Source organism: Gasterosteus aculeatus, chromosome 1, assembly GCF_964276395.1.
Source record: "Gasterosteus aculeatus chromosome 1, fGasAcu3.hap1.1, whole genome shotgun sequence".
NCBI lineage: Eukaryota > Metazoa > Chordata > Actinopteri > Perciformes > Gasterosteidae > Gasterosteus > Gasterosteus aculeatus.
Window position 1 is genome coordinate 10392057 of NC_135688.1, and position 25918 is coordinate 10417974.

The window sequence follows — 25918 nt, forward strand, 5'->3', positions numbered from 1 at the left end:
CTTCAAAAATCTCTCCACCCCCGTCGGAAGTAAGCGGGACAGGCGGCCGACGGCTTTTCCAGAGGATGGGAAACCTGGAGGCTGGAATTACTGCTCATTTGGAGAAGCCGGAGCTGGGGCATTGCTACAGTTCTAAGCCTGAACCATAAATGCTTTTTTTTTTTTTTATTCTGAACAAATGCTCATACATCTCAGATATTTTAACGGCCTGCATCAGTAAATATATCTGTGTTTTTTTAATTGTATTTTTTAAATAATTTGATAAACTATCCCACTGTCTTATATCTTAATCAGATTATTAAAGTTGTTTGATGGATATGCAAAACGGATCAAAGGCGTCAAATGGAGATATTCTCGTTTTATTCTGTATCATTCATGCGTGTTTCTCATAATTTTGACTGAAGTAGCTATTCGATATTTTTGGAAACTTGGATTTTAAACGGAGTTCAAAAGTTTGGCTGCTCAACATGAGTTTGTATTGGCTGCTCACTCGTGGGTCAGTGAGGTTGCAGAGGCTTTCTGAAATGTATGTGTGCATTCGACATTTCTGCTAACTTACTGTTATAAATGATGATGTTTTTACACTCCAGCCAGTTGTTGGTTCTGCTAATGTAGTATGAAAACAGCTTGCAGGGACTAAGAGTTATGCAATCCATCACCGCGAGCACTACATTACTTTTATTGTTTTATGGTATCATAGTAATGCAGTTCCAAACAAGGAAATGTAATTACAGTCAAATGTTGTACTTTGAAATGTTTGTTAGACACCCTCAAATCTACAACAACAAAATGACATGTGCTTCATGTTTGTCTCTTGTGTTTGATGTTCTGATTAAATATTGTAACTTAAACATGTCTTGGTAATATCCGAGCTTCTTTAAACACCAATAAATAACATGCTTAAAACAGCTCCGGCCAAACATGAACAAATACCAAGATGGCCTTGTTACTTTGATGGATTACCAATTTATTGCAAGCATTATGTCTGCAATTTGATTTTCACTGCATACTGAAATGAAACAAAACAACAATTGTCAGGTCTTTGGGAAATCAATCCAACTTGGGTCCGCCTTTGGAAAAGGCTCAGTTAACTAACGCGGACCAAACAATTTTAGTAAGCAAATCATAGGGAATTGGAATGGCAGATAATGGAGGGGTTAAATGGAGTTGAACAAAAAGCGACGGACAGAAGGTCAAATAGGGTTTGATGATGGGAACCCAGACAGCACCACATCGTCCCACCCTGTGTTTGCTGTAATCACAGAAAAGAACAATACCAAAAGAAAAGAGGCTTCGGTTGAGACTCAACTAAAACGGAAAATGAAGGAGGTCAGACACACCAAACAAGGTAAGCAACGAACTCAGATCATCGGCAATGATAAAGGACAAGATGTACAGAGGCCAACAACTAATGTAGCAATAGACAAAGTTTTTTTTCTGTAGCTTTCCATTTCAAGTTGGGTGAAAAACATATTCCAACTAACATTTTAGGATATTTGTGGTTTTAGTGTGGAATTTTGTGCTGGAAATTATTCTTGGCAACATTGACAGTGGGTATGATTGGAGTGAAGTTGGGAGAGGACACACGGCGGATGTCTTTGGACATGAAACTTAACCTAACCTCAGCTGAAGGTCACACTCTTTACTTACTATACCTGAATGTGGTAATAACCCAATTAGGTCAATTATAAAAAAATAATAATAATAACTGACTGTCGGTTCACTGACTTTTCCAAAAGAAAAAGTGTTTCCTCGGTACGTGCGTTTGTGCGTGAAGTTGTTCTGCTTTGGGACAATTACTCAGCCTCTGGACTGAATGAGGTCTGTGGATTAGGGGGTTTTGTGTATTTGTTCGGGAGTGGACGGGAAGAGCAAGTGGAGGGGACGGAGGGGAGGAGGAGGAGGAGGAGGAGGAGGAGGAGGAGAGGGACGTGGGCAAGTGATTCTCCAGATGAGATCTAATATGTGAGACACTGCATCCTAAAGAGACGTTTTCTCATGGGTCCACACCATGAATACAAATTCCCCCTCGCCGCCCGCTCTGCGTTGAAAGGACACATGCACCTTGCTTCAACCGGCAGTGGAGACGTACGGTTTCTCTTTTTTTCACCTTAACATTTACTTCCGTCCAATCACAGAACTCAATGGAGGTGACTTCATGGCAGCTGCTATGAGTCATCCATTCATGCCTTTTTCTTGTAACTGTGTGCTCTTAATCACTGTCATGGCACCTCGTGTTGGCCGAAACTTAAAATGGTGCCAACAAAAAGCAGCAGGTGAGTTTGTTAATGGGGGAATTACAGAAAAATAATCAGTAGTCTTTTGTGTGCTGACCTTTAGGTTATCTGGAAAAATGTTTTTGTGTGTGTAAAAGTGTGTGTGCATGCTTGTCTCTTTGAGTGGGTTTGATTTTAAGCACAATCATATGTGTGTGAGAATGTCCGTGCCTGTTTGTACTCATGCTTGCATGCTTATCTGTGTGAGGGAATGAGCGAGCTTGGATGCATGCGTATATGTGTGTGTGTGTGTGTGTGTGTGCGTGTGTGTGTACGTGTGTGAGAGAGAGAGAGAGAGAGGGAGAGGGAGATAAGAGCAGTGCAGTAAATGCATTGGGGCCGGTCTGAGTGACGTTACTATCTGTGAGGATCTTACTGGCTAGGCAAGTCAATTACAGTTAAACTGAGTTTACCAGCTGGACACTTACTAAAGTGTAGGGGAAAAAAAGAATTGGGCTTGTGTGTGTGCGTGTGTGTGTGTGTGTGTGTTAAAGAGAGGGAGGAAAAGGGGAGGAGATACAAAAGGGAGGGACAGAGGGGAGTCCAACAGAGAGAGGCATAGTAAGGCGGTTTAAGAACTAGAGGGAGTTGTTGCCGGTGATACAGTACAGACAGACACAACTCATTTTCCTCCTCTCGCTTCCATATGCACGGCGCTAACACCAGTGTGTTTTAAACAACCAGTCCAGGCAACAGAGAAAGGGAGTTGCCCACTTGCAGAGGTCAGGCAGGCAGAGGGGGAGCCGGTGGATGTTTTTTAAGAGTTTGCTTATCTGACACTGACAACAGGATGAGAAGCTGAGCGAGCGAGCTGAGAGAGGAGAGAAACATGGAGAGAGCAGCGTTACCCACAGCCTGTTTACTTAGAAGACATAGAAGAGACAGACACTGGTTACCTTGAAAGAGGTATAAAGAAAAGGGACAAGAGGTATTTAGGCCACCTTGTCCAACCTGTCCAGAGGAGCGAGAGCCGAGGGATCGTAACACTGGAGCTCAAGGATAAACCATGGACTCTGCATACATCCCACCACACCTGGACGTGAGTACAACATCCATTTCACACACGCACACCCGCACAAACACACATCTGTCAAGCCACAGGCCACAGGACCCGTGCTGCTGAAACCATTAGTCACTCTGGGGAACAACACATACACACACACATGCACATGCATATATATTTATACACACAGTGTCGCTCAATCAAAATCTTGTCTGGTGAGCAACTTGTCCAAGGATAATGTGCCCCATTATGAGTTCAAAGAGCATAATTTCACTCACCACCGCTGCAACATACAAAGTATGAATTGGCCCTTAGTGCTTTAATGTGAAAAGCAGAGGTGTGTTTTTGTTCTGTATTTCACTGGGACGTAACTGTCAGACCCGGAGTGGAGCCTCTGAGCTTTCAGCAGTCACCGGTTGGACATGTCAGTGTTTCCATTGACGCTTATGCAGTGCATGTTGCGCCTCAGCTGGGCCTCCTGCTAACCACAATGCACCTGTGACACGGAGACCTCCGGGCATTCCCAGGTCTGAGACAAAAAAAGCGGAGATACTGAGGACATATAAAAGCAAGAGGAGAAATGTTGTGAATACATGGCGACCGGTTGATGCTCGGTTCAAGCTCACTCATGCCAGACTGATGCAAAGTCTCTGCAGGTGGTTCCCGGTCAGTCGGTCACGATGAAGAAGCAGAGGTCCACTCCTGAATGTCCACTTAACCAAACGTGTGTGTGTTTTGTGTGTCTAATTCTATTTCCAACCGTACTCACATATTTAGAACCCGGCCTCACCACAGTTCTACATCTTGGCATGAGTTTCTGCTTACGCGTTAGTGCTCACTCTGGCTGGCAGTTGGCATGTGTCAAACCCCGTATACACCGCCGTTAACATGTGTGTGTCTGCATGTGTGCGTTTGACGTCTGTGTCAGCGGCCAGCTAATTGGTCCAGCTGGAATGAATTAAAGAGCATTCAATAAAGTCCAATAAAACTACACGGCAGCCTATACCTGGAATATTGTTCTAATGATTTCATCTGTTTCGAGAGCAGAATCACAATTGCACAACTGTTTTGGACATTTCTCACCCTGCCCCCGGTATGTATTAACTCCCCTGCTCAAAGTTAAACATGTGGAGCATTGTGCAGTCGTAACCCTCAGTAAGTAAGTGAATTATGACGTGCATGCTCAGTTTATATATATGTATATTCATTTAGAAACTGAACATGCGTACATATATATATATGTATGTATACGTATATATGTATATATGTGGCACAGTTCCAAGTGGAAAATAAGCAGCACGTGGTCTCATGAGGCTGTCCAACATGACACAGTGTGCCGGGAGAGAGAAGATTAATCCTGTGGCACAAACGCTGCACTTATTATGTTCTAAAAGAATGAGACGACAGTAGAGAAAAATGAGAGCTACAAGAGAAGGGGGGGGGGGGGGGGTGGGTCAGGGAGAATGAGAGGAGGAATTTGGGAAAAGAAACACGGGAAGAACAACAGGAAGGGAAAGTTGAGGGACCAAGCGTAACATGAAGACAGCGGCGGTGGATAAATCAGCCGGCTGCGGTGACACTCCGGCCCCGTGGCCCGGCAACAGTCCGCCGCACTCTTCCGCAAAAACACCATTCACTTAAGACCGAGGGGAACATTGATAGGAGAGGAAGAAAAGGGGAGAGGGAGAAGAGGAGAAATTGAATGGGAAGGTGCTGCAGAGATTAAAGAATATATTTATAAATATATATATGTTTAACAAGTAAGAACAAGAGAAATATGACAGAGAGGGAAATTGATGGACAATCAATCAAAACAGAGGAAGAGGGAAGCAGAAAATAGAAAAACAGTTAAATTGAGTATGACAGCATAAAGCACAAAGCCAAAGGACAAAGTTCAAGGAATGCAAAAAGGAAGAAGGAAGGGGCAAGGGAGCAGGGTTTGAAATGAACAGATAAAAAGAGAGGCAGTGAGTCAGAAACATGCCAAAGGCAGGTGAGAGAAACGGACATCAGAGGCCAGAGGTTTTAATCAGAGAGTTCAGAAATCTGGCAACGATTCTCATCTGCTGTGCACCAGTGTCAGGCCACCGTCTGCTCGGGAGGTCGGGTCTAATATTCCTGAGCTGCATGCATGCACACGCAAGGGGGACGATGCTCAAACACCGCCGCTGAGGCCCTAACCCTTCATCTCCCCTTATCAGGGACCCATTAGTCATACAGCTTGCCTCCTGTACCCCAAAGAACATTCGATTAGTCCACGTTCCTGCCAGAGAGAAGCAGAATGAGATGTTTTTTTTAAGACTGGGACGACATCAAGATGTACACATCATACAAATAGGCTAAATTAGGTCATCGCATTCAATCAGAGCACATGTATGTGTGTGTCGCGGACGTCGTTTCTCTGCAGCGCAGGTCATGACACACCCTGTTGTGCGACGACTGAACCTTTGAACCTCAGAGTCACCCGGGATGGTTTTGTACTTTGTGAGGAGAGTGCAGGAGAGAGACGATGTTGTTGTCCTTAATCTTCTTTACAAGCCTTCTGAGAATATGGGAGAGGCGCTCCAGCATGGTGTCTAATCTGTAATTGTCCTCTGCTTCGTTGCCTCAGGTGAAAGAGCCCTGGGTGGGGCCGTGAGAGTTTAATGGGTAGCCAGCAACAATCCCACGCTTGGAGGTGGCTTACTTTCCCAGGCCTGCCCTTTGAACCCCGTACCGCCTGAGCAACATGCAATGCATAAAAATGTACACACCTTCACACCTCTGAACTCCTTTCAACCCCTTTTCATGGCAGTGTGGTAAGATTAGCGGCCATTACAGTGTCATTATCTGTTCGCTCGGCCATAAACGGCTCTGTTATCTCGCTGTTGAGGGCTTAATCAATTCTATGTCCCTTAGAGACACGAGGTACGGTGATAGAGACGAAAGATATGTGAAAGCTCGGACAAGGAAAGAAATAACGGCAGGCTTAGAGTTCTTCTTTGAGTAAGTGACAGACTGGTGTGCTTTTATTTGAAAAAGGATCATTCGTAGTTGTTCAGTCGGCGATGGCGTCACTTCTCTTCTACTTCTATTATGTCGCAATAATGTTCATTTGTAGTCGAGATTGTCTTTTCTGTGACTCCTTTGCTCAACCCGACCTCTTCAGGTCAAGACGGCCATTAACTTGCTGGTTTCTAATTACTGGCTCAGTTATTATTAACACCTGCAGTGCAGATGTGCAGGGTGTTAGCCAGGTCGTTGCGGTAATTACATGATCCCGCGTCTGTGGTCCTGTTCCCGCACTGTCAAAGAGGGAGAGATAAGCTGATCACTTGAGTTGAATCGGCCAAAAGAGGCTTTACTCTCTCAACACAGTCAAGTTTAATTTAAAGGAGCGCTCTCGCGCGCTCTGTGGTGTTTTGGTTAGAACTTCGCATCAGTCATCAAGAATAGCAAGCGATCGATGCAGAACGTGGGAGGACGGGGAGTTTCATAACACAACGCTGCCGTTAGGGAAAGCTCAAATGTTTAAACAAAATGGTCTTTCACGCACCAAACTACAACTGAATGATACATATTTTGTGAGGGTTTGGTTAAACTTTGTTTGCATGCTGTCAACATATGTATGATTTAAGGTTTGATGTAGAGAAAAGGGCAGAATTTGAAAAATCCGCCATCCTCCTGCATCTCTTCCATTTCTGTTTTAGGCCCCTCCCACCAGACAAGCATGCAGTTGATACAATTCCCGTTGCATTAGGTCTTTTTTTTTAAACTTCCTGATCACGTTATACAGTAACCTATACTTATAAGTACTTATGGTTAATTTCAAACCTCCTCTTTCATCAATAACCAACTCCAAGGCATTGCAGGCTTTGTAGCAGCAATTGACCATGAGAAGTGCTGTCTGGTTTTCTACAAAAACATTTGGGCCTGTAAGGAACTTTGGTGGTGTACGTGATTCGAGGCTCTAGCTATCTACACCATCGACAGAGATGGAGAGAGGATAGCTTCTGGTCATCCGAGCTGTCATGAATGTACAGCTCACTGCTCGGATAAAAGGCAAAATTACTAGTCTCTCCTTTCTATACGTTCCTTTTCCTTTGTTGGATCGATCTGCCATGCAGGCAGTTATTGCCAATGGAGGAAGGGCAACTTTGAATCAAGTTCCCACCGAAAACACGTGCATGCATCTGTATTTGAAGAATAGTCAGTGGGAGCCCCCCCTCCGTCGATGTGATTGGCCAAAGACTCCAAAATGTTTTAAAGCTCCAAAAACCGAGCCAAGGGGGGTGCCGAAGTCAAGTTTTATCTCAGGCTACTTGAATTAGAATATGCTCAAAGGTTCATATGGATTTTTTCCCCCAGTTAGACCAAAACAAACTGCATACCCCAGCTTTAAATGGAAGGATTTCAATCTTCTTCACTCGCGCGGACATCATTATAGAATGCTTGAATGAATATATCTGTCATTGTGACTGGCCTCCACGACTCCATTACTCCTGCACTGGGATCTCTTTCACACACAGCAAGAATGAATTACACAGGCTGTTTAATTACTCATCCTTAGGTGTTCAAGGAAATATATGGCCCACAGGGGCATGAGGCTCACCATAAATTAATAGAGAAAAAAAGTGTCACTGTTTCCACAGCCAGGAGTATGAAGCAAACAACTTCCTATGGATATGTGGACAGTAAGTCCTTGAACATATGCCACATGAAGGTTCAAGATGAAAAAGTAGTGTGTCCAGGAAGGGGAAGACATACGCATGATATACGGAGACCTGGAGGATCTCAGAGGACCTCTTTTGCAAGGACCTGAATTCAAAAATGATGAAAAACACTGCATAAGCAGCCTACATAAGTTTTCCTACTGATGGTAAGATTGTGTCTCTTTTGACTTTTATTAACCACCTCTTCTCTTGTATTCTCCATTGCGCCTCACCATCCTGCCCCCCTTCCAGATCCACCATGTTCCCTGCTAACCTCCTGCTCCTCATGGTCCTGCTCCTACCTCAAGCCTCGTCTGGTCGCCAGGGTGGAGACACCAGCAAGACCGACCATGGCCGGGTGTCCTCCATGCCTTCCTCCTTGTCGCCCCCAGCAGCTGGTTCCCTCCTCCTGGAGCCCAGTCTGGCACAGACCATCCAGAACCTCCTCTTGAGCCGCCTGGGCCTACAGTCGCAGCCCGACCCTCGGCCTGGAGTGCCGGTGCCTGGGTACCTCCTTAATCTTTACCACTTCCACCAGCAGCAGTACCATCTAGTGGAGGATCCCTCGTTTAGCTTCCCGAGCCAGCACATTGAGCAGGCCAACACCGTACGCAGCTTTCACCACAATGGTAAGTTCACCGCTACATCATGATGCTGTGGACCTATTTAACTGCAATCGTAAACATTGTTTTATGGCCCGTAAAGCTTTTGTTTCGAGGAAGCTAATCTTTCTTAATTAATCATAAATGAGAAAAAAACGTTTTATTCATGACATATGGTGGTTGTGACTCACCATCCTCATGCATCTGTGCACACTTGGATAAGATGGGTTGTTTACAATCCTGAGGTCTCCTTTAAAAATATGTGTAAGAGTATACTTAGAAACTCTGTGTTTGTTCTGGACTTTGCCCACAGTTTTGATCGTTGCTGGAATAACCTATCAGGGAGTTCAGGAGCAAATATTTGCTGACCTATTGCTCGGCCACTCAAGCCAAATTTTTGTTGAATAATTTGTTGAAACACACCTTTATTAGGCATGTTCACATGGTGATAATAAACTAACTAGATTTTGATACACTGTCCCTGCAGCAGAGTTTGAGTTTGATTGCAATCACCCAGTGCAGGTTGGCGTAGGAAAGGTTGACTGAATACATAAGGGCCTCAAATAAAAGTTCGTGAAAAGGAAATGCTATTCTGTTGTTAGTTCCCATAAACTAAATTACAAAATAAAGCTTCTACTGATTTGATTGCAAAAGTTTTGGTAAAAGTAATTGGTAAAAGTTTGAACTTACAGTGTCAATGTGAGGCATCCAACCTAGTAATGTAACAAATTTGCTGCTATTGATTAATATAATCTGTGAAATTCTATCTAACCAATGTAGCCAGTGCTGTTTTGGTCTTGTTGAGAGTAAATAATGTCTTTAAACCACGCAAAACCCACATGCATTCTTTCCTCTCATCCTGTCTCTTAGAGCCCCTCGGAGGCAATCCTGTAGCAGTGGATCGTAAGAGGGTGCACATCTCCTTCAATGTATCCTCCATCCCTCAGGATGAGAGGGTGCTCTCCGCTGAGCTTCGGCTTCTCCGCAGTGACCGAGCTTCACTAGGTCCTGGGGTCCACAGACTTAACTTATACCTCACTAAGCACCATGAGGACCCTGAGCCCACCCTGCTGGAGACAAGGTTACTCACCACTGGCCTCCACGGTCATAAAGAAGGCGGCTTCTGGGAAGCTTTTAGCTTAAATGCAGAGTTCCTCCGTGAGGCCCTTAGTGGGACTGGCAGTGTGGGCTTCCTCCTAGAGGTCGGAATTGAGAACAGCACCACATTGATCCCTGAACAAAACCTCTACCCTGCCACAGCTGAGGAGGAGACAGAGAAACACAAACAGGGACACCTGAGGGTATGCAGGTCTGTGGGTCAGGACGAGCATAGCTGGGCCCAGGAGAGACCCCTCTTGGTGACGTACAGCCATGACGGCCGTGGAGAGCCCTTGGTCAAACATGGCAGGAGGAACCCCAACGGAGGCCAGAGGGTGAGAGGGAGAAAAGGGACCAAAGACAGGACCAGGGGCAGCAGCAATAGCCGCAGTAGAGACCCGGCCTCGGGCAGGGCCAAAAAAACAGGGTATACGGTGCAGGGCTGGGGGAGTGTTAAAAGAGGAGTCAGCTGGAGCGATGCCGGAAGGGTGAAAAGAAACGGCGGTCGTGCTGCAAAACTGAAGCGCCTTTCTCGTAACAGATGTCGCCGCCATCCTCTCTATGTAGACTTCAACGATGTGGGGTGGCACAAGTGGATCATTGCACCAAGCGGCTACGACGCCTTCTTCTGCTTGGGCGAGTGTCGCTTTCCTCTGGCCGACCACATGAACTCCTCCAGCCACGCCATGGTGCAAACTCTGGTGAACTCGGTGAATGGAGCTGTGCCGCGGGCCTGCTGCGTCCCCACCTCCCTCAGTCCCATCGCCCTGCTCTACCTAGACCCTCAAGACCGAGTGGTGCTGAAGAACTACCAGGACATGGTGGTGGAAGGCTGCGGCTGCCGGTAGTGAACTGAAGAAGTCAGCCAGAGAAAGCCGGACGTGGATGGAGGAACATCGAGGGAATCGGTGAGAGACGGAAGCAGTGAAAAGGCAGATGGTGGGAAGAAGAAACGCCAGCTAGACAAGGAGATTAATAGGGACAAATTGAACAGCGTAAGATGGGTGAGGGGAGAGGAGGGAGTCAAGGGAATGGATATAGCAGCTAAACATGAATTACGAGGAGCAAGAAAGATAGTTAGAGATGAAAAGAGAAAGAAAAAAAGATGGCATGATATAATCAGTCAAACAACAGAGTAAATGGGCAGACAATAAGGCAGAGGAAGCTGAAATACGGTCAACACAGATGTACTGCCAGGAACGACTTTTCACGATTTACCATTTTGCGATGATACAGCTGTTTGCACCATCAACCCACGGCCTCCTTGTCCCTCACAAGAAGCCAGCGCTTTAATATCAGATGGTGTCTATTCCATCTCCCAGTGTTTGCCACTCATCTCATACAACCGTCTGACAGGCAGGTGCACATGTGTTTAGCGGTGGACACATAATTTAAGCTCTAGAGCAGAATCACATAACTTCCTCATGGACTTCCTGATGATCTGACGATCAACAGCATTAGCAATATGATGGTGCCACTAGTACGGCATCTAAACTTTGTGTGTAAGTGATGTTTCTGCAGTATTTGAACCAGGAAGTAGGGAGCATCTGTAATACAAAAGTTAATGTAATGACAAACTGTTCCTTTACAGGCGCCCCTACATCACAAGCTATTTAAAACAACAATAATGCTGGGGAACTATCATGCTATTGTTTGAATGTACTTCTATCGCGATTATTTAAAAAAAGAAATCATGTACATTTATTTTGCAGCCATGAAGAAAATCCAAGTGATGCCCTATTATTTTACATAGTTCCACTGAATGGCGATTCTAACTTAAAAGACACATTATGTATTTAAGTAGCAGCAATACTGGTGTATTAAATGGTGTATTTAATCATGAAAATATTTAAGATACCTGCACTCAGCAGAGCATACAGCAAACTAAATAAGAAAGCCTGCCGTCCACATTGGGTAATCTATGGTAGCTTTACGTCCGTACAAATGTTCAGTGTATTGAATCAACAGTCTGTGTCACTTAAACGTCCCACCTTATAATTTCACACATTTAGGTGTCCCACACGTGATAGCAGACATAAGTGGTGTTGCCTTTAAAAGTTCAACTAACAAGTAAATTGAAAGCGCTGTGTATAAGTGTGTAACAACAGACCTCTTTGCTAGTTGTGGCTGCATTTGTCAAGAAAAAAAGCAGGACCATCAATTAAACTGGGACTTTAGTGCCTTTTATTTATGGGCTTTAAAAGTGTTCTCTGCTGAGCTTAGTAAATGTTTTTTCCGTGTTGCATTTTTCTCTCTAATGTTAAGCAACAGCTTGTAAAGTGTTTGACAATATACCTCTAATAAACAAAGCAAACCGCACAACTGTTACATGAATTTTCTTTTGCATCAGCACATTTGATTCTTTTGAAAGTTTTGGGGAGTTTTTCTCAGTGCAACGCTTTTCTTGTTTAGCCCACCATGAAATAATTACCATATTCAGGAAGGAAAAAGGAGGCCAAGTCTCACAAAGAGATTTAAACAGATTTGTACATATGATACTGTAGCATGAAATTCTCACATCCCAGCAGCTGTGACAAGCAGGTACAGTAACTCGGATGCTTCAGACTCCTGATCCTCTTCTTCTTCTTACTTTTGCCATGTTATTACTGCCCAGAAAAGATATTGTTCCTCGCCCGGGATGCACTGCAATAAATTAAAGAACACATATAAGATATCAAATATGGTTTATTCTAACCATGTGATGTTATCATTCATCTTCTATGATTTATACGATGATGATGTGGCAGCAGATGAAGACATCCTCTTAAAGGCTCATCATCTTGCAGGTGGTGGTAACACCAGGACTGTAGTGTTTTGTTCGTCACTTTTTACCACGTGCTTTGGGGACCGAGGCCTGCATTCCATTTTAACAATTGTCAGGAGTACACTTGTGTGTTTGTGTGTGCATGTGAGAGGGTGAGTGTGTGTCAAGGCAGAGAAAGGATGAGGATGCGTTACCCGATACCATGTACACAGATGGTGTGTGCCTCTGCTCTTCTAGATAACTCACAGTGCCAGTATATTTCATCTCATGGGCTGTAACACATCACGGTTCACTTAATGGTTGCCTGATAACCTCTGGCCTTTTCCTCCATGACCCCCAACTCATTCTACCTTCCCGACTCATCTGTCTCTCTCACCCTTCAGCTTCTCCTTTGCAAATCACAGGTTCTTCAACCGCGTTTTTATCTCAGCCTATTTGTCATTCGTCTGCCCATCTTGACACACTTTTTGCCTCCAAACCTTTTTCCTCTTTAAATCTGACCTATCGACTCATTCTTCTCACAGCTGCTAGATCAGAAACAGGTGTTTCTGTCTATTTGTCCCTCGTGATGAACAGATCTCAGTGAGTCTAGATAAGTCCTGACCTGTTAGTTCAATGTCCTTGTTATATGATTGCTAAATAAATAAAGGATATGGAAAATGCCCCTTTACAACATGTTACATTACTGTATGTAGCATTTAGGGAAATCCATTGGCAGGAATTGAATATAAATAATTAGCTGGAAATAGGAATAGGAAATATTTCAGGCTAAACTGTAAAAAATGAATATTTTCTATTTGATGGCATGGTTAAGCCTTAAAAACAAATCGGATTTTAATATTCACTCCCAATAAACAACTTCAATCAAGAGCCGGAACAATTTCATAAAGAATACATATTTGTGAAACTTTCTACATAATTAAAGCTGCTCTACAGTGTGAAATTATTATATTAATATTAATATATATATATATATATATATATATATATATATATATATATATATATATATATATATATATATATATATATATATATATATATATATATACATACTTACAGAGGCAGGCTTGTGTGTCCCTGGTGTCCCCTGAGGACACAGCCTGCTCCACAGAAACTTCCACCTCCCTGTTCGAGTGCTGGCTCAACGGTTCAGCCCACCCAATGACAATATATGACATTGAATGATACCCGCCTAAAGAATGTCTTGGATAGTTTATTTTTATATTTCAGAATGATTAATAAACTATAAATTGGACAATAGTGAGAACAGAAGTACACAGGCACTGTTTTTCTGAAAACAACAGCTATTTGGGGAGAGAATGCGGGTTTGATGCAGAGCAGCAAACTGTTTGCTCACAAGTTTGTTAAACAGTGATGATAAATAAAAGCCAAGATGACAGTGATATATCAGCAGCAGAAATACTGATGCATCACTTATACTGCCGGGTTCACAGAACCTTAATGACTGCAAAATGTTCCTTTTTGGACTTCAGAAGCGGTTTTAAATCATGCTAACCCCTTAAGTACACTAAATTGCAGTTTGATACATATTGTGTGTCACACAATAAAATGGTAGTGTCCCAAATCACTGCAGCAGATGTGGATGTATCTTCCAGTTGCATGCTACTGCTGCAGCTGCTGAGTTGGTGCTTTCAGTCTAGAAAACCAATAGCGATGGTTTTGGCCTCTGAGCTTTGAAGGAAAGACTCACGCTGAAACCAAATGAGCGAAGCTGGACCGCTGGGTCGCGGAGTGAAGCAGGTGCAGCACGTTGAAACCGTCCTGTCACGAGGCAGAACCATGACCCCTGCACTCTGTCTCTCCATGTGCACATCTCTTTTTTTCTCCTACTTATATTTGATTGTGTGCTGGATGTGACCGCGCAGAGGTTGTGTAAGTAGCGGCTGTTGTCCTAAATTAATTCTTCAATTGTGTCTCCTAGAATTTTCCAGATCCTATGCATACCAAGAGGTACCAGAATAAACATTGAATCAAATGTCACTCTTTCTCCTCTTCTGCCGTCTGTCTACCGCTTCATTTATGTTTTTATTTATTTAGTCATTTTGCACGGACAATGCACACCAATCAACAGTTGTCGGCCTACTTCAGGTGAGCGGGAGTTTGCAGAGAGGCTCTTTTCCATCTGCTGTCCACGGCCAGATGTTTTAAGGCAGCATAGAATAACAAAATTTCAAATCGGAGTGTAATTAAAATTCATAGACAAACTGATAAAAACAAACACTATATTTGCAACCTGAGAGGCTTCAAGCAATTAACTTGATTAGTACCATGTTGCTTTTGCCAAATTAATTGATAGCCAAAACTATAAAGTTAAAACTAAACTTATAAATTGTAATTAACTTGACTTGAAATGATTTATTGAACCCCGATAATCCCCCTTTACTTGCCACCATCGCAATCTGTGTCCTCGTTGTCCTCCTCCGCTCAAATCAAAAGGCCCAGACCAGCAGGGTAAAAGCAGTGTAGACAGATCCATCCCCGATGGTCAGCTGCTGATGAGCCAACCTGCATGAAGCAAACAGAGAGGAAGGTACTCAATTACTGAAACACGGCCTATGGAGAAAGAAATATAAGGTGGAATCTAGTGATGAGAGAATAGAGAGAAGGCCGGCACAAAAGAGTTGCTGCTGTTGGTCTGTTTACAATGAGGATTTTGCTTCTCCAGATGTTTAGCAGCACACGGAGGAAAGGGGAGAGAGAGGAGGGTGTGGGGACGGAGGAGAGAGAGCAACAGAAGGACGTGAGTGAGGTTGGGTGACTGTTGGCGGTTTGGACTCATCGTGGAGTATTTATGACTTGCACATTCAAAGTGCTGCGAGGTCGGTTACCAGCAGTCATGGTAAGAATGCCCTGTCACGGGATAACAGAGGAAACAAACACCAGGCCCAACGATGAGTGACCACATTCTCCTAAAGCACCCTGAGAAGTAAAAAACACAAAGCGAAAGGTCAATACAAAAAGTCAAAATCACACGATATGATATGTTTACCCACAAATCAATAACTCATGTGATCATGCAGAAAGAAACATATTTCTTCCACATGTTCCTCTAATCTCTAGCTATATTTCCAGATATTGGGACTTTGTTTCTTGTATGGCCACAATGAAGTACAAGATGTGGGTTTGCTGGTAAATTTTGCAAAGTGAGCTAAACACCTGGGCAAGCACATCAGCTGAGAGTAAGGGGAGCTGTCAGTGTATCGTGATGTAGACGCTGTCTGACGCAGAGTCCATATCGGTCAATAGAGGGAGGAAGGCAATAAAATCATGTGAGGGAGCGACAAGAGATGAAAATGACTTAAAACTCAAAATGGGGCCTTAAATGTATTCATTTTAATAGCATGAGAGGCCAAGGTAATCCCCCTTCTTCCTGCATCAAAGCCATATAATACAGCTTGAGCTTAAATAACAGGCCAAATCTTGTAAGAGCTTTAAAAAAAAGGTCATTGAGCTCCATCCCCATGGGGGATTTTTCTAAAAAAAGAAAATACCCCCCCTGTTCATCTTGTCGCATAGGTATCTTTGTACAAGGCTGTTTTCACTATACCTTTTTTCTAATGCAGACTCCTTTATTGAAATTGCACATGTATCTAAGTCTAAAAACAGGGCTCATAACAGGCGCAAGAATAACTACAGGGCCCATCACCGAGCAGCAGCGGTACACGGTGCTCCTGAGAAGCATTAACACAGTCGCAGTCTTTCCAAGCGTTCTCCAAAAAAGTAACAGGAGGAAAAGAAAAAAAAAATTAAGACGAGGAGAGGGGAAAGAGAGAGAGAGAGAAGGCCTGGCATAAAGATTAGATTAGCACTTTAAAACATCTGTGAACCCGTCCGGCTACGCTTCCCCACAGATTTGGGCCTGATCTCACATTTTCTTTCCTCCACTTTGCCTCCCCTGCTTTCCACCTCTACTTCCTCTTTCCTCCACCCTCACCCCCCTTTTGTGGTTTAATCTGTTCTGCGTCGTACTTATAAGGCTATGGATTTGTGTAGTTATGTATATTTTTTATTGTCATTAGCAAATATTGACTGTGTTACCGGATTTGTTCATGCGACTGTGCAGGTGGAATCTACCAGCTTCTATAAAAAGAATAACTCTGACCAGAGAGACAACAGCCATTGGACACAGGTGCATTTTTTTATTTGGCCCTCAGCCCAAACACATGTGCATGCTTAGCACACACACACACACACACACACACACACACACACACACACACACACACAGACATACACAACCGCAGCATCAACACACCCTACTTCCCAGGGTTTGTTTATTTAAAGCACAACAATGTGTGTTATAAACACCCTCTTCTAGACCGTCCATCGTGGCACGTTGAGGTAAGGGACAACATGCTCATATCGCTGTTGTGCATCCATCAGGGGAAGAAAGCACTGTCCTGGTTCAGAGGAAAAGCGTTTCCTCCGTTCCTTTCCCCTTTAGCTATGCATTTCTTTCCAGCAGCGTTGAGCTGTAACTCCAAAGGGAGGAAGGGTGGGAACAGTATTAGACAAAGCGATGGAAAGACTGATATATGCTGTCTAATCTCCTCTGGTGGGCTGGTAAAGACTCAATTATTCTTTCCTAAAATCAAGAGATGAGGCAAAACGCTTAAGGGACCACAGGAATGCCAATCAAAAACAAAACGTGTCCGGAAAATTGTGAACACTCAATTGAACTTCTCTTGCGCCCCAAAAACCAGCTCACTAAAAGCTTAAACGTATTCAGCTTCTGAAGAATAATCTTTGTGTAAAGCTTCATTGATTGTAACACTCTAAAGGCAAACAAACTTGACATAAAATATGAATAACTGATCCACACACTTCATCCAAATTTTAGAATACACATTCTGTACATTTCAAAAAAGGTAAATAGAAATAGTGAAATACATTGGCATGGGATGGTACGTATGGTAGGTTTTGGATTCCTCACACATTGAAGAGGTGTGTATGGGCTGGTTATAAATGATTATTCCAAGGTCCTGGTTTTTGTTGCCTTTCAAAAACCAAACACGAACAAGAAGTGCAATTAATGGATTAAAATGTGTGTTTGTTTGAACAGCTTCAATCATTTGCAGACTTTAGATAGTTTAGTTTAACAGTAATGGAATCGGTCAGCCAACATGATCTCAGATAGCGACGCACGCAGCCAACAGACTGATCTCAGCATTTTTCCGATCATCCTTGGCATACGTGGCATAAAAATGTTGCTAACTCAACTACAAAAACAATGTTTTTCAAATTTCTTCCATTGTAAATGATCATCAACCCCTACTACAGCTTTGTTTTGCTCAGTCTATTTGCATTATACTGGTGCATTATAATGGTGTCTTTACAATAATCTAAATAAGTCAGCTAGGATTTATTTCAAGATGACAGGCTGGAGTTGACTGTCATCTTGAAATAATGAACGTTATCTGTCACAATCATACCAGAGGTTGTATTGGCCCAAAGCTCATGTGAGGGGGAGTAATGGAAACATTATACTTATTTTATTGGCTCAAATGGTCCACATCTGTAGATCTACACTTTTGAAACAACATAATTCCATTATTTGGCAAATTACTTGGCAGACCCCTGACAGATCGCACTTTGAGAATAAGGCGGAGCTCAGTGAATTACCAGTTGTCAGGTGCCACTGTCTGTTTGTGGCTGGCGGTTCTCAAAATAATGTTTTTGCAGAAACACAACATTGTTAATTGCCTGTTATGGACCTCTTCTCATTTTCTCAGCTGATGTATTATTTCCCCTGTCTACCTACTTTACTACTCTACTTTACTCAGGCTGAACTCAAACACAAACTTTAACTTTAATTCAAAATCCAGACAAGTTCACCATCAACCAGATGTCCAGCTGAGATCAGCTCCAACAAAACAGACCACATGGTCCTGCAGATTCCACACAACCGGGTCTGAGTCAAGATCGGGTCTGTGTCTGCATCCGTGTGTTTGTCATTGTGTGTGTCTGTGAGAGAGAGAGAGAGAGAGAGAGAGAGAGAGAGAGAGAGAGTTCATGTGTGTTTGAGTGTGTGGGGATGCTATGTACCATTTGCCAGAAACAGCCAGTAGGAAGGAAGAGAAGTGAGGCCAGTAAGAGGCTATGGAGCATTTCCATCTGAGCCCTTACGAGAGATCAACAAAGTCTGTTGTAATAGCAATGAGCACTAAAGCAGGTGTTGATATTACACTTGTTTGGAAGATTCCTCGCAGAAATTGTTGCAAACTCCCTGACATATTGGGTATTTGGTCACAGCATGGAAACACAAAAAAACATCACGCACACGCCAAGCTCAGGAACTATAGGCTCAGAGGTGTTAATGGTAGATCATGTGACTATATCTATTTGTGCACAGCATAAAAAACAGGAAGAACATTGGGAGCTAATCAAACGTCCGTTGGGTTGATAAGATGTCAATCAAAGATGATTTGATATTTGAAGCGACCGGTGCCTCAATGCCTCCAGAGTTGTTTTTTACTGTTGATTGCATTAGGTCTCCGATCTGACTTTACTGTTTGAGCTCTGATGTGCACTTCACACATTCTTCCTGAGCATTTCAGATTGAGTTTACACCAACGGTGAACATCTCAGGGACAAGCTACAATTAACATTCAACAAGCTCTTCATCAAGTCCATTGGTCCTTTCCTCCGTCCCTCTGTCCTCTTAGTCCCCTTCCTGACTTGTTTTGACCAAAGCCACAGCACAATAACATAAATCACAGATCTGTTATAGCCGGTAAGAGAAAAACAAGCCTGAGGCTCTGAGCATGTGCTCTTGCCTCTAAAACACACAATCATACACAGCCATGCGCGCAGAAAACGACAAGCCTTGGGCTGTCATCACAGGAGCCAGAATACTGCAGCAGATTATTTTTATATGCATTGACAGGCAGGGAGGGACGGTGCTGAGGCATTGTGTGGTCCAGATGGGAGAGGGAAGGAAGGATGAAATCTTGGAACAGCAGAAAAAGGCAGACGAAGGCAAGTAGAGGAAGCAAAATATGAGTAAGAGAGGGAACACGCAGAAACGAGCAACCAGGCCATTATAAAATAAGACTGAGGTATTCCAAAAAAGCTGCTTCTTGATCCCTGCGTATCGGAGTAGATGTGTAGCAGAGGTAACGCTAGACCCCTCGGGAGTGATTGCTGACCTCTGTGTGAGTATAAACTGTTCCCAGAAGAGGAAGGGTCCATGGAGTCGATAGTACTAAAGGGTCTTTTGAATAAACATTGTAGACTTATTGTAGACTTACTTTGATATTTGTTAGCAGCTGTGCTGCAACCCTATCCTGCCTCTCTTGACCTTACCCTGATGTTCTTACTCTCAACCCAACAATCGCACTACATGATACCAACGAAGGCAACGAGTAATAAACATAGTGGCAGATGGTGGCAGGATTAGTTATTTTGCGTACAGTAATATATGAGTGGGGCAATCTGATGGTACCATTGAATCAGTCATTAGCATAAATGGCTTTTTCCAATTCTCAGGAAATCTCCCAGCTAGGGTGTTTGCGGTTAGCTCGAGCTTTACACCCACTAGTCCAACGAGTGTGTGACCAAGCTTCTAAAACAAAATCAATTATATAAAGAAACATTTTCAATGATGTTTCACTAATTGATAAAAATGACTGAGTGGCTTAATCAGCAGCAAAAACGTTCATGACTCTGGATATTTTCACCTGACAGTTTAGAGTTCCCCAGAACTTAGAATCAAAGTATTCTTCATGTCAATTTGAAAAAAGTACATAGTCTGATATAAAATGCTTGGATTCAAGTTTTTATGTTTGATAAAAAAAAAAGCCGCGGCCTACTGATTGACAACCTGGAAATGGTTTCTGTCAAAATAATCAGAGAAATTCTGAAGAAACCTCCGGCTGTGAAATAGTGTAATATGCTGAGTTTATTAGCGAGCAGGGATGTGCAGCCTGTGTCGTAAAGGAGGTGATATTTGGTGGGAAAAGGCTATTGCGACAACAAATTTTGTAATAGAATCCAGGAACTAGTGATAATAAACGGACAGTAAACTCAATGGCAGAGGTCCCTCTCTCTCTATTTCCCTTTTTTTCCAACTGGGTCAGCGGGGGAATGGCACTAGTGGAAGGAGGAGGAACAAGTTCCAGGACTGCCACTTCCTACATGGTGGTTCTCACGGAAGCAGCAGGGGTGGGAACAGGAAACTCCCCAAAACACATCACAGACAGACGGAAATGAATATTTAAAGAAATGAAGTGTGTGAATTCCTCTATGTGTGTGTGTGTGTGTGTGTGTGTGTGTGCGTGGGTTGGTGTGTGTGTGTGTGTGTGTCTGTGACAAAGTACCAAGGGTAGAAGGAGGAGCAAGAAAGGACAGGAAGAGAATTGCATTTTCTTTTTAAAGAGTTATACAGTAGAGCCAAAACAAGTTATGACTGAAAATAACGAGAGTCACAAAGGAAAGACAGAAAAACAGATGGAGGAATTAAAAGCAAAGAGGAGGGGTAGTTTTGCACAGGTGGGATGGACGGATGAGTGGCTGGGTGGATGATGGAAAATATCTTTGTCCTTCGTTGTTCCTTCAGATGACGTGGCAATGATTTACTTTGCCGGTCTTCTTCTGGTCTATCCCCACACACTGGAGTTCAGTTGCAGATGAAATCCTTCGGCAATCTTATACCTCCCGAGGCCCACCCTCTGTTTTCATAATGTTTTTTTTATTGGGAAACCGGTAACATGTGGTGTGGACATATGGTAGCCATCACAGCTGGCTTCGAATCTGAGGAGGATGAAAGATGCGTAGGATGATGCAAAAGCTGAGGAAGGGTGGAGAGGAGAAGAGAAGAGGGTGGTGCAAAAGAGGGAGGGCCGGAAAGGAATAAAGAATTCCCAATTTCCAGAAATAGTAAGTACAGGAAGGAGTAGTTTTGGAAACAGACATAACTAAATGTTGTGACTTTGCCGTAGCAGGAGGACCAAGCTAAGCAGAGCGTTTTACTATCCCTCCACTCCAGGTCAGCAATGCCTAGTAAAAAAGACTAACTTTGAAATATCCTTGTTAGCCTCATCCGACGCAGACTGCTGAAACCTTCTATCGGCTACAGTCCAAGAGTGTTTCAACCCCGTATCACAAATGAATAATAAAAAGTAATCTTGCATTAGATTTTTGCACATATGTGCACATTATAGATAGAACCAGCAAAAAATATTTGGATTTGTGTGTGCCCCTTAAACCAAGTATGTAGCCAAAACCAGCAAGGTCATCGGTCAACTCAACAATCTCTCCAAAAGCTTTCAAGCCCTCGTGTGTCTTTTAACTGAAGCTTTCACTTACATACAATTGAGATACGATTGACATAGTCCAAAATTACTACGCCCTTGCATTCACTGACCACAAACATGTGGAGTCTGGTGGCTTTCTGCTTTGTCCTAAGGTACCAAAATCCACCAAGCTTAAAGGACAAATGTTGGAGTGGCATCAATCTACCTTTTCTTTTATCAAAATGTTCGTTTAAATGCTATTTCAGAGCAACAGGATTATGGTTCCAATTAATTAACGTTAAATAAAGATGCAATGTGTAAGATTTCCCTCAGAATATAACGTTGAGGCATAGTCTCTCAAAGTTCTCCTTTATTTAATGGGACTGCATGATTTCAGGCTTCTGCAAAATCAGTCATGGAAAAACCATCACCGGCCTGCCGGCGTTTTTTTACGGAGGCGACAGACTTTAAGCACCTAAGGATCCTGGGACCTCCAGACAGCCGGCTGCATTGTGGGTGTCCGTAAGGTTTCATAATTAAAGTGGATGCACTCAGAGAATGACTCCCTCTCCAATTATTGTCTGAACACCTCAAATTCTTTTTTTTCTTTATTGACTTCAGATTACACAAGGGGCCAGACGTATGTCACATCTTTTTTTCTGTTGCCAATGAGGCCGATGCCGCCGTCGTGAAAATTAATGAATTTGGAAAAAGGGCTCTATGATGAATATGCTGTTATCTGTTGAAAGTGGTGTTATTTTCAGGGCGGGGGCTTTGCCCTTCATAAACTGTCAGTAATTCAAATATGAACATCACTATAAGAACGCATCTCTGTAATCAAACAAGCATGTCTGCATGTACGCAATAAGTAATTGATCCTTTGCTTTACTCTTGTTGTAGATCAATCGCTTTACTAAGATTGTGCACAATCTCCTTTAGTCCACCGCTGACATCTCCATAAAAGTGAGTAAAGGGGAAAAACTAGAAGTCAAAGTAACAGCAATCATTTTAAAAGCCAATAGTTTAGATGTATTACTGCTCAAGGAAGAGAGAAAGCACAAGGCTGCTTGAAAAATGTTTTTAAAAGATGTACCTGTAAATTCAGCAGTAAATTTCATTAAAAAAAGCATATAGGGAAGAGATAGTGTTACTTACAGATGTGCAGCCTTGAAAGATTTTATTTTGGACCTTTTGTGTCTGGTTTTGCCTTCAATCTTTAAATTTGATCATATGTTCGGATCATTTCGTGACTTCCTCCACTCCCCTTTTCATCTCCTCTTCTTACTCGGCAGCAGACTGCAAACTTCAGTGTTAGTAGCTACTGTTGCTAATAAATACAGACGGCTTTCAGCCTTTATCCAGACTCTCAGGAGAATGGCCCCCAAAAAAAGGTCTGGCTTGCTTCAATGATGACAAGTCACATGATGAAAGACTACGATTTATGCATTAATCTATTCTCTACTGAGTGCAAATAAATTGTGTTAGGAACCAACTCATTGTATGCGCTGGCTTTACGCTTTACATACTTTAAAGTCAGGGATATGCATCATGGGAACTGCTCTGTGACAGCTGGGGAGTCCTGTCTTGTCCCCCTGGTGTCGGGAGGATGTTGAGAGGTTTAGCCGAATCACATCTAATCTGTCCAAGGACAACCTGCAGGGAAGGTCCCGTCTTAATTTGTCTTCCTGCTGCTCTGCAATTGGCTCTTTGCCATGTTTTAAAGTGAATCTCAACAGTCAAAATGTCTCTCTGTATCTCTCCTCCATATCTCACTGTTGATGCATGGGGGAGCAAACAAAAGCTACAAAGTGTGAAGCTGGTTGCCTCAAGGTTCGGCAACGAGTATATTGACAATAACAGAGCTACAGTCATGGCTTTGATGCAAAAAGAATGCAGCAAAATTATGAGACCTTTTTATTTTTTATGTTAGAATATTTACTTTTAACTGTGCTACGAGAGGTGTTTTTTTAATTTAATAAATCCTTGAAGAGTTCAATCAAGTTTTACATAAAATATCACACATGTATTAAAATCTGGGTGCTCTCCCATTCAACCTTAAGGATCAACCCCTGCTGTTCATTCAATGACATTCCTTAACAGTCATCAACTTAATGTCAAATTAGAAGCTTTTTGGTTCAATTGTTTTGGATGGTCTTCATCTGCAGGCATTTGCTCAATAACCATGGGAACGGGTGTATTGAGACATGTGTACTTTCTTAAAAAAGCAATATGCATCAAATGGATTATGGAAATATAAACAGTATTGAGCTAGCAGCAAACTATAAGACTTGAATTGGGTTGAAAAAGCCAGTAAATGGACCTTGGTGAAGGATTTATTATTTAAAATATTGTTTAACACTGATGCTTAGTTTAAGTGTGTTAATGCTAAATAATTACATATATACCCCCCCAAAATGACACAAAACAATACTGGTTTTAAAACATGGTTTACGTTACTAATCATGAGTTGTGTTTCAGACCTTTAACATCACTGGGCCCAAGCAGTTAACTATAAAGCAAACACATGAGAAACATGAGACAGACACAGTCAAGGACCTAATCATAAAGTGAAGATCGCCGTTAAATGTGGTTTTACGAATGCTTCTTTATTAAGAATATGTATATATATATGTATGTATAATAAATAATAAAGACAACCTTTAACAAACAACAAGTTAAATCGGAGGTCTGTGCTGCCATCTGCTGTTGTTTCTTTTCACCACATTAGGAGTTGATATTCATTGAAATAGGGAAAGATGACTTTAAGACAGATATTTAGAAAATAATCTAAGCATTGTTTTTTACAAATATTTTTTTTAAGCTCTTCTTTGTTTCTTAATGGCATCCAAACCAAATGAATGTCACATTTCTATTATGTCCTTTCTACTCCAACAAAATAGTTAATTCCCAATGCAAAAGACAAACACTTCACCTCAGTAGATTGTTCTACTTGTCTCACACCATATCTTGTTCTACATATTCATTCTTCAAATCTTTCCTCAGACCTAACACTGTTCCTGTTCCTCCGATGGCCTCCAGGACTGCCTGATTCCGTTTAAAAAGAGAAAAGAAAAAAGAAAGTCTTTCCAGATCCATTATAATTTAGCAGAGGAGCCAGGTGTCAACAATCAACCTGATTACTGAATGACTCATATAAAGGCAGCATTTCTTTCTTCCAGTGCAGAGCTTCTGTGTTAATGTGAAGGCAGTGCAGAAAACTGGTGAGTGGCGGTTAAAGTTGAGGAGTTTAATGGTCTGTACACTGCATTATAAGACAGTGTTTGTGCTGATGTTTAAATGTGCAGCAGCTGTTTTGATGATTGTCTTTGCTATTTTGAGCCTAAATTTTGTATTCCTCCTAATTTAGACTAAAGATGTCTGGCCGTGGAAAGAAAGCTGCACCTAAACCGAAAAGCAATGTATCCCGGTCCATCAGAGCAGGCCTCAGTTTTCCAGTGGGCCGAATCCACAGGCTACTGAAGAAAGGCAACTATGCCGAGCGAATTGGCAGTGGCGCAGCAGTGTACTTTGGGGCCGTACTGGAGTATCTCTGCGCAGAAATCCTGGAGCTTGCAGGAAATGCCTGTCGTGACAACAAGAAGCACCGCATCTCCCCTCGCCACATCTTGTTGGCAGTGAAAAATGACGAAGAGCTCAACAAACTGCTCGCAGGGGTCACAATCTCTGAGGGTGGCGTCATCCCGAATATCCAGGCAGTCCTTCTCCCGAAGAAGACCAAGGGGACCAAGGATGACAGCTCAGCGAAAGATGTTCAGTCTCAAGAGTTTTAATTGTGAATTCTTTTTTAAAAAAATTATACATAATAAAAGTTTTTAATTTTTAAAAGGTGAATTTATTTCGTAACACTTGAGTGCGGCGCTAAACTCTAAGGAAATGTTGTCTACCATGAATTTGACCTACAGGTTTCTCAATGCTTGCTTGGCAAGTGCTCTCATTCTAAAGTTCAGAAAATATCACTGGTTTTTGAGAAATCTAAGGACTCGTTGTCTGATAAGTGAACTGTTCCTGAGACTAATGTATTGACTAGCAAATTGCACAACACCATTGACGTTGCCATTATAGTTTACTTTTGGTTGCCAGGATTTGGGCTGAAATATCTGTGTCCCATGATATAACTACGTCAAGACTCTCATCAAGGAATGGCAGGCAACTAATTTTTAGGTTATATATTTTGTGTAATGCTCCCATGACTTATATATTTACCTG

General features: G+C 42.6%; 2 protein-coding genes and 1 long non-coding RNA gene across 5 annotated transcripts; 2 read left to right on the top strand and 1 right to left on the bottom strand.

The window, feature by feature from the left end:
• The first annotated feature begins 2792 nt into the window (after positions 1-2792).
• Positions 2793-11989, top strand: bmp16 (bone morphogenetic protein 16). Of its 3 annotated transcripts, none has more exons than XM_040188653.2 (4): positions 2793-3315; positions 3936-4003; positions 8223-8599; positions 9443-11989. In XM_040188653.2, exons 1-4 carry the CDS (start codon positions 3283-3285, stop codon positions 10516-10518), a joined length of 1554 nt encoding a protein of 517 aa, XP_040044587.2. In that variant the 5' UTR covers positions 2793-3282; the 3' UTR covers positions 10519-11989. The 3 variants fall into 3 exon arrangements, with proteins under 3 accessions (XP_040044587.2, XP_077954414.1, XP_040044596.2); XM_078098288.1 differs by lacking the exon at positions 3936-4003 and adding an exon at positions 7911-8137 and having other exon boundaries at positions 2795-3315; XM_040188662.2 differs by lacking the exon at positions 3936-4003 and having other exon boundaries at positions 2799-3315.
• LOC144398930 (uncharacterized) lies at positions 10371-13221 on the bottom strand. The gene is made up of 2 exons (XR_013461082.1): positions 11101-13221; positions 10371-10940 (listed from the first exon to the last, which is right to left on the bottom strand). It is a non-coding gene; the product is annotated as an uncharacterized LOC144398930 (long non-coding RNA).
• Positions 13222-24785: 11564 nt separating this feature from the next.
• On the top strand, positions 24786-25537 carry h2af1al (H2A histone family member 1a like). Its single transcript, XM_040160716.2, has 2 exons — positions 24786-24912; positions 25059-25537. Exon 2 carries the CDS (start codon positions 25066-25068, stop codon positions 25480-25482), a length of 417 nt encoding a protein of 138 aa, XP_040016650.1. The 5' UTR covers positions 24786-24912; positions 25059-25065; the 3' UTR covers positions 25483-25537.
• The last annotated feature ends 381 nt before the right edge of the window (positions 25538-25918 follow it).

What these genes read in the sequence shown, in the direction of transcription:
- bmp16 (XM_040188653.2), top strand. Translation starts at nt 3,283, where the DNA reads ATGGACTCTGCATACATCCCACCACACCTGGAC. An exon ending in ACATCCCACCACACCTGGAC is followed by an intron (nt 3,316 to 3,935) that starts GTGAGTACAACA and finishes AAGTCTCTGCAG; the next exon opens with GTGGTTCCCGGTCAGTCGGT. An exon ending in ACGCAGCTTTCACCACAATG is followed by an intron (nt 8,600 to 9,442) that starts GTAAGTTCACCG and finishes CCTGTCTCTTAG; the next exon opens with AGCCCCTCGGAGGCAATCCT.
- h2af1al (XM_040160716.2), top strand. Translation starts at nt 25,066, where the DNA reads ATGTCTGGCCGTGGAAAGAAAGCTGCACCTAAACCGAAAAGCAATGTA.